Genomic DNA, 13413 nt, shown 5'->3' with positions numbered 1-13413 from the left:
CAGTCCACGTCGAAAGTTATGAAAAATAATGGCACGAAAATGTTCACGATTCAATTCCATTTTTTGAAAGAGAAGAACTTTTCAATTTACTGTCAAAAACACAAATGAAGCTATAATGGTAAATCGTCTGCTGAATTTATGTTTAAAAATTTCAAACTTTGGATTAAAATCATCTGCGGTCGCCTAGCAACACTTACTGTTGCCAAGGCCAGAAATATAAATAGCAACCCTCTTACTAGATGAAACTTGATGTAAATACAGTTTTGTTCAAATATTAATTCATTCATTAAATGGGGATGAGTGATAAAAGAAATGGAATATTCTGATGGGTTAAGCGTTAGTCATTTTTTTACATATTTTAAAAATAATATCAGTGATAATTTCTAACTTATAGCTCTATTTGAACAAAAAAATAGATTATTGCGCATATTTAATTATTTTATATTCTCTGTGTCAGATAAATTCAATAAAGAACATTACATTGTGGCACGTGTGGTCCAGGTCACCAAATGTATACTTTTACAGTTGTCTGGTTCCACATACCTTTTTTTTCCCCTTTCAATTCCTACTATTAGTTCACACTCTTCCTTTCTATATCTTGTTCAAATTTTTCAATCGCTAATACAGTAGGGAACCGATTATAAGGAACGGTCGGGACCATCGCTATTCCGGATAACTGATTTTTCCGGTTTTCTGAATCGCTACAAAAAGCCGTTTTTTTTATTGTTAAACCCAACTTAAAAAAAAGTATTTGAAAATAATCTTAAAAAGAAGAAAAAAAGATGCAGTGATACACTAATGATTATTTCCAAAATGATGGTAAGGTAAAAATCTTTCAAAAAAGAAAGAAAAATCCTAAAATCTTATGAGGAAAAAATTTTTTTTTTTAAAAAAATGGCGAGAAAATTTATCGAATTTCGTTCCGGTTTTTTGGTTTTCCGGTTTTCTGATTTCCGGATAACGGGTCCTGTACTATACTGTAAAATACTTTTTATTNAAATTTTTTTTTAAAAAAATGGCGAGAAAATTTATCGAATTTCGTTCCGGTTTTTTGGTTTTCCGGTTTTCTGATTTCCGGATAACGGGTCCTGTACTGTAAAATACTTTTTATTCATCCATTCAAATAAATTTTTTTAAACTTAATAGTGGATAACACTTGATGTTAATACACGTTTTTCAAATATTAATTCATTAATTAAATTTACTTTTATGGGGGAGAAATTTCTTTAATTATTTAATAAAAGGTAACTAAAATGAAAATTTTCTTTGTTGACCTTAGTAGGAATTGACTTTAAATATATATATATTTTTCTATATTACTTGTTTAAATACACATCTTAAAGTAATGACTATCTATGATTGCAAAATGTCTCGCTTTAACATGATAGAAAAACAAGTTTAAAATAAATTCTAATAGATGAAATTGACGTTCCCAATGAGAAGAAGCGATAGTGACTCAAATGAGCTTAAATTATCTAAAAGATTCTCGATAAATACATGAAAAAATATTTTTCCTAACCAAAATCAGTCAGTTTTGGACATTCATGATATTAACAAAGTTAATGTAACACACACACAAAAAAATTTTTACAACGCAATTTGTGATTTACCAAAAAATTACAAATACTCATGCATCATAATATAAATAAGAATTAACTTACATTTCTTTACAATATGAAAAAATATCTATACGAGAACAATTAACTCGCAACTGTGCGTGCTAAACCAAGAAATGCTAAGTGCAATAAAATTATATGTATAATTTCAATATGTTCTTCCTTTTACTCCACAGAATTTCAAAACCCATCTTACCATAAATACAATTATATTGTTGAAACTCCGGGAGCAAAATTCTTCCTTAGGTAGCAAAAAATCTTCATGTTGACATCATTTGTATTTAAAAATACTCAGACAAAAATAGCAGTTAAAACACAAATTTGAATGGCATAAACATTATTTTGGTGCTAGAGAAGGGAGAAAAAATAGAGGATTACTGGTATTGTCTGCAAGAGGCAGACTGATAAAGCCAAGGCCTGCACTGGGCTGTAGAAGAAGAAGAATGTATACATTAAATGCATTTTGCCCCCAATATTTTTAAATAAAGTTATTTACAGTCAGTATGTTTAAATAAATTTTGTATTATTTTTATTGTTGAATTAACTTTATATTGCCATAGATTATTGTTAATATGAGCCTTAATATAATATATGTAATTTAAGTCAAGCAAAAAAAAACTTCGCTGTTGCTAAAGGAAAAAGATCTATTGATATGAATAACTGACTCATTAGGTTTATGCCGTCATATGCGTTTTTTTTAAAAAGCATACATGTTGTAAAGTTTTTCTATGGCATATCATTTGAAATTTTTTTATTTTAACAATTTATTATTGACTAAAATTTTTTTTAAAGAGGAATTAGTTTTAAAGATTTTAATAATTGATTTAAATTCTTAAGATTTTATGCTAGAACACATTTAAAATAGGTTTAACTTAGAAGCAAATGAAACAAGCATGGTAGGCACAGAAAACCATGTAGGATAGCATAGCAATTTTTGGGGGTTCTGGAGCGCCAAGGAACAGGGTGTGGAGCCTGCTACCATAAGTTTAATTTTCATAACCAAAATATTTCTTATAGTAATAAGACTGGGTTCGAATCCCAGTGATGGCTGGTCAATACGAATTCCGTATTCAGTAACAACTTTGCTGACATAAAAAATATCCCCAGTGGTAGACGGATCATGAGTTAGAGTCCCTTACCTGTTAGGCTAACCGTGGGAGGTCTTCCTCTTCATGTTATGCAAATGCGGGTTAGATCCATCAAAAAGTCCTCCACAAAGGCAAATTTCACCCAATACTAGCTCCAGGAGTTCCCTTGTCTTCTGGATTGGGTTTAAAATTACAAGGCAAAGAGGTTGAATATTAGTAGTCGTAAACCCAAAAATTAGGTCGGCTGTTCAGCGATAGTCATAAAATATAGATGGTGACAGTATAGTTAAAATATCAGGAAAAATACATTAAAAACTTTTATTAAATAAAAATAGTAACAAATACATAAACATTTTATTACACTGTACACTAAAATGTCACCCGTATACAATAACTTGCTTTGGTAGTATGGAAATTTTACAAGAGCCTCTTGGATATTTTTCATTATCTATATAACTGAATCTGTCCTGGAAAAAAAAACTTATTTGAATTATGCAATTAACAATTAAAATATCACAAATTAAATTAAATTACTATGCACAATGGTTCTTAAGGTGGTAAAATAGTCATACAATCCTTAGTGGTAAACGCTGAAGATGGAATTGAAAAACAACAGAAGATGTTCCATATCTAAGTCATTAAATATTATAAGAAAATACAGTCAAACTATGATATCTAATACTTAAGAAGCCTGAATTAAAATTTTGAGTAATTAAATCAAGTTCTTATTAAAAAAAATATTCTATACGCAAAAATCTTAAAATAAAAAAGAAATTTGCAAAAGGACAAAACTTATAGTTGATGATCAATAATGTGCATTTCTCAGTGTTAATTAGCACTAAAAAGACTTTACATTGAGGTAAACCTAGAAAGGGCCAGTGTAGTCAAGATTGTTTTGAGTGAAGTCATACTAGATGTCTAAAATGTTGTATTATGATCATAATTTATCGATCAAGATAGAATTCTTTGAGTCAGAAATGGTGATTTTTTAGATAGCAGTAGAGTAATAGTAATCCATTAAATATAAAACAAGTACAGTTGAACCTGTTTATCTCGAATGTCTTTATTTCGAAAACCTCCATATCTCAAAATTTCCATTCATTTACTGTCTAAAATCAATGTATTTCTCCTGTTTATGCCAAAATCTTTTTTTCCTTTTCTCGAATTTTTAATAATAGAGGGCAAATGTCAAAACTTTCTTTATCAGTAGAACTCGCAGACAGATAAATTTCGTGAACCCGAATGAAGTAGGGATGAACAGGTTGGGGGTGTTTCTTTGAATTTCAATTACTATCGCTGCACTTCCTTAACTAGAAAGGAAAACAATAATTCTGGCAGTAAGTGAGAGGTTAACGACTAGTAACTACCAGGGGTTAGCTTTTCAACATAGATTAGAAAGCTAAGAATAGAAATTCATTTTCACCTCAAAATTGCAACCAATGGATCAAAGTATAATTAGGAGTTTTAAAGTGAACCATAGAGAACAGTTGGTAAGCAAACTTGAAGCCATTGATGAAAAAAGTTCTCTTCCAACAATGAAGATGGTAGATGCTATCAGAACGACTGTTTTGTCTGGAGAAATGTGTCTCTTAAAAACTATCCAAAACGGGTTTAAAAAACTGCTTTTCAGAATAGCTGTGAAGATGATGAACAAGAGGTTGAAAGCATCAGTAAAAAAGAAGAAACTGTCGAAAATGCAGAGCCAGATTTGCCAGAATGGACAACTGCCTGGCAACATACGGAACATTGACAGATGCGGAAATCAGATTATGTCAAAGGAATATCAGTAGAAGAGGAAGAAGCTGAAGAACATATTAATGAATCAAAAGTTAATGCAAAAGAGGTTGAAAAAGCTCTAGATTTCTTAAAAACTATTCTTGAATCCCAAGAAAATGTTGGCTATGAGGGATTTGTGCTCTTTCTAACTTTAAAAGAATAATCAAAACAACTAAGGTTATCCGTCAAAAAGTGTCGAAATGTTTTTTTCACTGTTAAATGTATGTTAAAATGTTATGTAAATTGATGTATGTGGTATAGTTAATTTAAACAAATACCTATATTTTTTTTCTACCAACAACAATTAAAGCACTTTTCATTGAATTGTTTAATAAAATTTTATTAAAGTACCCGTATAACTCGAAACCTCTTTATCTCAAATTTTTCGCCTACCCGTGAGATTCGAGATAAACAGGTTTGACTGCATATATATATATTTAATTTTTTCGAAACATTATTAGTGACAGTTTAAGCTCTTAACTTAAGTATTCAAGTGAAAAGAAGTATATAAAAAGATTACTTCTTCTTTTTCAGGGGAATCTATAATAAGTTCAGAGGCTTTGATAATTTGAGACACATCTTTTGGGTCTTCAAGCTTAGATTTTCGATTTGACAACCTATAAGATGAGATTTATAAAATATTGCGATTAGTATTGTAGCTGCATATGAAAAACATTGAAATGAAATTGAGAAATCTATGCAGAAAAATGCAATAATAACAGTAAAACAAATATTTCTGAAACATTTCAAACAATATCATAAGTCTATACTAAAAGGGTATGTTGATTTCTTTGCACTTTTACCGTGATACAAAATGTTGCATTTAAATTTTTTTTTTTTTAAAAATTGAGAATAGCAAAATTCTTACGTTAGCACACTCTTGGTCATCTAAATAAGATAGTAAATAAGATCATCTACAATAATAATAGAATTTTCTAACACACTTATGAACATACCCTTTGATAACTCGATAAAATGGTATAAAATGCAGCTAAAATTGAAATTTATCAAAAATTCATGATTCAAGATAAAAAGAATTCTCGTTTTATTATCTAAAAAAGTACATTCTATATAACCTCATTTTATAATACTATTTTTTTTGAAATTGTGTTTAAAAAAACAAAACAAAAATGCTGCTAAAAAGTGAAATTATTAGAAATATTTGATTAAGGATAAATGAATTCTCCCTTCATTATCTAAAAAAATACACTCTAAATAACCTTAATTTATTAATATAATTTTCTTAATTTTTCAACAAAAAAAAAAAGGCAGTTAAAAAGCATTGAAAATTTATGGTTGAGGTTTGCTGAATTTTCCCTTTAGCTTTTGGGTTATTATCTGAAAAATAATATCATTTATAAAAATAGCAAAAACAGAATTTTTTAAAACTTCAGAATAAAAAATATTGGAAATTTATGATTAAGGTGAGTACAGAACATCAAAAATATTATTTAAAGGGCCATTTTCTATAACATAACAAGAGACAATTTTTAGAATGCATAACTCTAATGAAGCCATATTGTGCCAATTAAATTTGCCAAATAAAAAACAATAGATCAAGAAAACAAAAAATAATTTAATTACCTATAAAACAAAATAATAAGAATTTAAGGAATGCTGCATATTAAAAAAATAAATAACAGGGCTTTGCCTAGGTTTATAACAGGGGTCTGCGAATTTAGAGGTACCTATTTTGTGAAAATTAAAAATTATATTTAAAAATCAACACAAAAATATGGTAAAGTAAGAAAATATTTTCAAAAATTGTCACTTCAAATAAAAATCATTTATGACTAGTACATTTTTATACTTTTCCCCATATATTCAAAAATAATTTTGCTATGGTAAAATTTTGGGCTTAAAATTGTATCTAAATTTAAAAACCCATAAAACTCATTGGCCATTGTTAAATTTCAACTTGAATTAAAAAAACAAACATGCTTTTAACAGTACTTGCATTAAAAGTTATTTTCATTATGGCGACATTTCCCACGGGATCATATAGAAAAAAGTTTCACAGAGAAAAAAATTTTCACAAAAAAATAAAGGTCTGTTAGAATAAATCTAGAACAATGTTCAAATGTTTAGAATAATGTTTGAATTTCAACTTCCTGTAAAGTTTACAGAGGGAGTGGCTCGTTGCTTAATTTTATTAAAAAAAAAAAAAAAACTTTGCGAAAAAAAGCTCGCTATAATATTGTGTAAGCGACAGGTTAAGCTTACCACACTACACTATCTGACCAAGCATGCTATCTATTCGTATATGCGGAATTAAACCGGGAGTTATAGTTTCTTACGGGGATACAAAAACAAAATTTCAAGAGGCGGGGAAGAGAATCTTAGATCTTGCTTTTTTAAAAGCATTTTGGGAAACTACCCTTTTTCCTTAAGTTGAATTTGTGAAGGTGCTGCTAAACAGTAATAAATTTGCCCTGGACAGACCCCTGAATAAGTAAACAAAAGACATAACAACATTCAAAAACTTGATAAGAAGCATTTTAGGAACCTCTTGCTTTCAGAAAGCAATGGATAACACTTCATTCTGTGACATAGCAAATGTTAGCCGAACTTATAGCATAAATCATGGTTGGGGTTTTGGACAGGACATGTTGGTTTTACTGTCCTAAACTGGATAAAACTGTCTTAAACTGGATAAAACTGTCTTAAAGTGTCCAAAATCTTGAACTTTGTTAAAAGGTAAAAATTCTATAGGTGTAATCATTGTACACATAATAATTACACGTATCAATAAATATTTGATATTTTCTATACAATTTGCTTTAACTTATTAAAGAAAAATAATATAATATAATAGGAAAAGGTTTACAATTTTTGAAGCTCCACAGTTCATTGAACAACAAAAGTGAATACCTAATCCTTTAAATATAAATATGCTTTTAATACTGATAGATAATGTTTTTGCATAAGGATAAATAATGCAATATTAAAAAAAAAAAATAATTTTTTAAAAAAAATACATAATTTGTTTAAAAATTAATCTTTTATTTTTCACAATATTTAAAAAAAAATGCTATAACTTATGCATCACAGGATCATAAAAAAGACACGTATTTAATTTTTTTTTCCTTTTAAATATACATATATTAGTTTAAATTGGAAATATAAAATAACTGAAAAATGTATTAACAGTTTCGAAGGGCATAACATCAGTTTCAGTTACTGACTCTGGTGATGTATCACCTCTATGCTAAAAGAATCGAAGATGAATGAAATAAAAGTATTCTTGAACAATACACTATAGATAAATAAACCTGTTTATGACTAACCCAACACTTAGTCCCTAATAGCTTAACTTGTGTGGCAAGGTGAAACTTCAGCTATGTACTATTGAATGAGAGGACCAATTGAACTTGATTGCTGATTAATAATCCTTTGTTTAATGTTTAGGTTGAAGAGTCAAACAATATTAATAAAATATTATACTTTTAAAAACAAATATTCTCTAGTAGATTTAATTATCAATGTGTTATTAGTTCTATGTTCATTTTACCTTTTAAATATTGTTCAGATAAAATTGTAACATAATTTGAGCAAAAGGGTTTTGGACACTTTAAGACAATTTTTGACAAAGGGGTTTTGGACAGGACGGTTTAAACCGTGGATTAATCCACTCTGTCCTAAGCCTTGCCAACCCTGGCATAAATATTTCTAAATACATTTAACAAACACTGGTAATAAAGCATGTCTCACACAAATGACAGAGTAGTTAGGTTACATAACGCTCAACTTGGCTTTAAAGCAACTAAGGAAAAGACATAAATTGTTACCCAGCAGTTATGAAATCCATCATGGATAAATTATCAGGATATATCTTAATCCACATAATTCCTGAAGAATCCTAGATAAAAAAAATACAGAAATGAATATTGATTTCTCCTAAAAACAATAGAATAACAGCATGAAAGAAATAGATTTCGTTTCATAGAATAGCTTTAAAGCTGTTTTTCAATCTTAAACATTATAAATACAGTCAAACCATACATATAGTGAACCTTGAAGGGACTCAAATTTCGATTCACAATATCTGTTCGGCAAACAATTTTAACTATTGGTTCCTAACTCCCCTCTTTTATTACACATTATTTAAATAAATGACCAACAAAATGAAATAAAAATAAATGACTGAAAAATAATACATAGAAACAAAAATGTGTCAACTTTCATTTTTTATTACTTTTCGTCTTTCGTACAAAAAAGTAGTAATCTTTAGCTAATGAGCAATCCTCAACATCAGATATGGAAACATTTCCCAACTCTCTGATGATTTTTCCTGAATTTATGTTATTCCGCTTTTCTTAAACCCAGTCATTTGAGCCCATAAAAGTAGTCCCAACAAATCACTTAGTAAATTCATTGGCTTTGACTCAAAGCATTTGTCCAGATACTGAGAGATTGCGGCTTCTTTGAATGCTGAACCCATTCAATAATGCTATTCAATCATGAAGCAAACCAGGAAAAATGCTTATTGCTATGTTTCATGCTATCGATGGTTTAAAAAATCGGTATATGTATTTATTTTGAAGTGGAAGTTTAAAAATTATTACGAATATGTCTTATAAATGAAGAAAATAAATCAGTCAAAGACAGAAAAAAGTTGATAATAACGAACTTCCTCTTTTTTTTTGGTAGCAAGGTATTAGTATACTTGGGTATTAGTATACGAACATTTTGTTCACTATAACAGTTATAATATAGTTTGACTGTATATGTAAATTTGAGCTTTGACAAGCTTTTACGTAATTTTTTTAAAGCCACTTAACAAAGAAATGAAAGAAAATATAGGTTCATTTTAAAAGAAATAAATTCATGTAAAGTTTTCCTACACTTTTTTACCACTTTCAAATTAACAAATATAAAAAAAATAGTTTGGTTATGTTATTAAGTATATAGAAGCCATATTGTGCCAATTAAATTTGCCAAATAAAAAACAATANTTTCTAACAAAGAAGTCTGGGTATATACACAAAAATACTTTGTATATAGACATATATTTACAAATATATATACATATACTAGAAATAAGTCAAGATTTTTGACCTTTATCTATGATCTTAGATCTTCTTAAGAATGCAATAAATAACAATATATAATCAAATATATTTACATCTTTTTTTGTGCCAGTTGTTGCAGTTGAAGAAGAGATATTAAGATAGTCAGGTTTAAGAATCAAGTGATCACCGCATTCTTCGTTTGTAATTTTACTCCAATCTTTCTCAGGATTTGAAACTAAGAAATAATAAGCATATTTTAATATCCATATTTTCATGAAAATATTTGTGCAACTAAAAATTAGAATTAATCCTGGATATGCATAAGTGAAGTTGATCTAAAGCAATTTATCTATTATTGACTAGTATTGAAATCAAGAATTTTAAAGCTCTTTTTGTTCTTAACAGTTAAACGGTTTAACATAAAATAATATCCTCTTAGCTTCTAGTATGTTGTTTGCATACATTGTTTTTTTGCCTGTGTTTTTTCTGTTCTTTGTGAAAAGTATAGCCTTATCTTAATAGATCCCAGACATTTATAAAAATGTGGATGCAACAATTTATTGTCACATCAGCCAACTATGGAGAAATAAAATAACGGAGATTTTACTCGCGACATTTTTTCAGGCTTCGAGTAAAGTTTTGATACGTCACGCATAATCATGTAAGTCAAAAAGAGAAATTTAAATTAGAAATATAAGAACTTACATTTAGTAAAGTAAAAAATATGTATATAAAACTTAATCTAAAGGAGATTTTCTTAAACCATTATTTGGAATTACTTAAACTATTTTATTTCATAAATGCCGCTGAACAGCTGACCTGATTTTGGGTTTACGACTACTAATGTTCAACTCTGCAGCCTTGTAATTTGAAACCCGATCCAGATGACAAGGAAAATCCTGGTACAAGTATTGGGAGAAATTTGCCTTTGTGGAGGACGTTTTGATGGAACTAACCCACATTTGAGTTACAGGGAGAGGAAAATCAAGAAAACCTCCCACTGTAAAACTGACTCCAAGGGTACTCTAACCCAAGATCCGTCTACCACAGAGTATATTTTGCGTCAGGGCAGTGGTTGGTGCAAGTTGAATTCGGTCATCGTTAAAAAACAGGAGACTTGGCAGGTATGCATTGTGGGCCAGGGGGAGATGAAGGCTCCACAATTTCGTAACCAATGCATAGCAATTGAAAGTTCAGTATCTTAACCACGAAAGATTAATTTAACTTCATGCAAATATTTATACATAACGTAAGCGTATTTACTATTTTCATTCAATTTCAGAATAAAAAGAGTAATAGATAAAAAGTTTTGGTGTTCTCATCAATCAACTGGATGCTTTTTTTGTTCGAATAGCTATCTTCTTTTTCTTACCACTGTTGATCACTTATACAACATAAATAAAGAATTGAAGATACATTCTATATACCACATAAAATATTAACATAAATGAGCAACCTTTGTTACTATTTGATCGAGGAATAAATGCACCCCACCATCTAGTACTTCCTGGCTCTTGAATGCTCTTTTTTTGTTTGCCAAGTTTACACCTAGAGCAGCCTTCACAGGGTGCAACATACTCTAGACTGTGGTTTTCTATAACAGATTTGCTCTATAAATAAAGAATTAGAAATTAATATGAAGAAATAGAATCCCTAATAACAGAAAAATATTCTGTCTAGAAAATTTCCTATTGCTTAAATTACACTAAATAAATAACTTCCTCATTCCTCAGTTAGCCCATTAAACAAATTTTATTAAAATAGGATATTTATTTATTAAGAACAGTTACATTTTAAAGTAAATTAACAGAAAACTTCAGAAGTTGCCGACCTCAATTAGGAAATATTGCAAGCGAAATTTTACAATTGTTACATATAATTTTTTACCTTTAGATTATTTAATATATTAGCTATTTTCAATTAAGTTTAGAGCATCGACAATCAGCCATTTGATCTTCAAGCAGTTTTAAATGAGCATTTAAGAAAATGGACACAACACCAAATGAGTTTTTTTTTTAAATGGACACTATTAAAAATGTGTGCTTAAAAAAATGGACATCATAATATCCATGGCTCAGATTTTTTTTTGTTGAAAACAGCAAAAACATTAGACAGTTTAAGAAGTTAACCATACAGCTTTCAGATGACATAAAAATGCTTTGAAGATATAAAGTAGCAATACCAGAAAAAGTGCACACTATATTACAATATAATTATTATAATTACTTTTATCTACAATAACATAGTACACAAGAATATGTATATACATATAAGTTCAAAATGTAGAGAAAACATGGAAAAAATTACAGAACAATGAAAAAAGAGAAAAAGAAAAATAATAATAATAAAAACAATAAAACTCCGGAAAATAAAATATACAATCTTTTCATCAGCTCACATGATTATATTCACAAAAAGGAGTGCTTTCTAATATTGTATCAATATAGCCAAAGCAAAATATATAATACAATAATGTAAGTAGCACGAAAAAAAATTTACAACAAATAAAATAGAAAACATTAAGTAAGAACATCACATAAAAACAGAGAATAAAATGTAAAGAAAAAACAGAATAAAACATAAAACGAAATCTATTCAGTGAGTAGCGAATTCAAATGAACTTACATGAATGAGAAAATTTTCAAGAATGATTTAAAATATTTTCGTAACAAGATTGCCAGATTACAAAATATGAAAACAGAAGTGCAAATTGAGGTAAAAGAGTAAATAGAGGGGTTTATATATATATACAGTACAGAACCCGTTATCCNGTAGTGATTCAGAAAACCGGAAAAATCAGTTATCCGGAATAGCGATGGTCCCGATCGTTCCGGATAATCGGTTCCCTACTGTATATATATAACATCTAAAATTATAACTTAAAACTAAATCAATTTTAAAACTAAACCTAAAAAGAAATATATTTTAATTTTAGACAAGCCCTTCTAACAGATGAGAACATTAAATAATCTCTTTCACATAATAAACTAAGTTCTTCGTGTATACATCAACTTTAATTAAATAGAAATGTAATTTTTATTTATAAAATGAATCCACGCTGCGTAGTAAAATGCCTTTGTGAAACCAAAAATTATTCAAATTAATAAATATTTTGAGATTTTAATTCATCTTCATCCGGTCTTATGATTACATCTTACGGCGTCATTTCTAACAAAGAAGTCTGGGCATTGTAGATCACATGATATGAAAAAAGTTCGCACTTGTCCTTAAAAATGATACAGTAAACTTGTCTCCTGGAGTTTCTGCTCCATGAATATTTGTATATAGATTTTCTTTATTCTTTTCTTCAATAAATGCTTGGTAAAAATTATTTTTACAAAGATAAGACTGCAAAATAACAATCTGAGGGACATGAATTGAAATATCTCTGTTTTATAGTATAAAAATGGATAAAAGCCCTACATATATGTATACATTTTAATTTCCAATGGTAGGGAAAACAATCAAATACAACAAACAAGAACAATGAACACCAGAAGGAATCACAAGAAGTAAAAGAAAGATCGAAGTTATTTCCCCAGAAACTCACTCTTGCACGCCAATATTTGGCAAACTCGGAGTCAAGTCTGTAGAGTGACTTACAGCCATGGAGATGTTTTCGGTTCACAAGTTCTTTAGAATTGCATAGTCGACAATCAGGAAGGTTCATACATATATTTAAGTGGTACAAGTGTTCTTGCAGGGAGTCGTGAGCTGTTAGAAGACGAAAGTGGGCTGCAACATCTCGGTGAGGCTTGTCTGGTATTGCCTCTAAATCGGCCTCACTCCAGTTCTTATTCTTAATACTATCTCAAAGCCAAAAAGAGGTATTCATTTTGCTTATGTATTTTAAATATAGTTTTATGGATTACAAGAAAATACTTCTTTGACAAAAAAATTACAAAGGTAAAAAAAATGTTT

The 13413-nt window shown here is 28.9% G+C and overlaps 1 protein-coding gene across 1 annotated transcript in view; it reads right to left on the bottom strand.

Moving 5' to 3' along the window:
• Positions 1–3008: 3008 nt before the first annotated feature.
• LOC107452877 (acylglycerol kinase-like protein Mulk) overlaps positions 3009–13413 on the bottom strand; it is a 28600-nt gene continuing 18195 nt past the window's right edge. Inside the window, exons 11-15 of the mRNA XM_043047378.2 lie at positions 10949–11102; positions 9606–9727; positions 8269–8339; positions 5001–5097; positions 3009–3171 (exon numbers count right to left, since the gene is read on the bottom strand). Coding sequence (XP_042903312.1) covers positions 3082–3171; positions 5001–5097; positions 8269–8339; positions 9606–9727; positions 10949–11102 — 534 coding nt within the window. The 3' untranslated portion in view covers positions 3009–3081. The remainder of the gene's footprint in view (positions 3172–5000; positions 5098–8268; positions 8340–9605; positions 9728–10948; positions 11103–13413) is intronic.

Source organism: Parasteatoda tepidariorum, chromosome 6 (assembly GCF_043381705.1).
Source record: "Parasteatoda tepidariorum isolate YZ-2023 chromosome 6, CAS_Ptep_4.0, whole genome shotgun sequence".
NCBI classification, from domain to species: domain Eukaryota; kingdom Metazoa; phylum Arthropoda; class Arachnida; order Araneae; family Theridiidae; genus Parasteatoda; species Parasteatoda tepidariorum.
The sequence above is the reverse complement of the archived record's forward strand: the minus strand, read 5'-3'. Positions and strand labels throughout refer to the sequence as shown.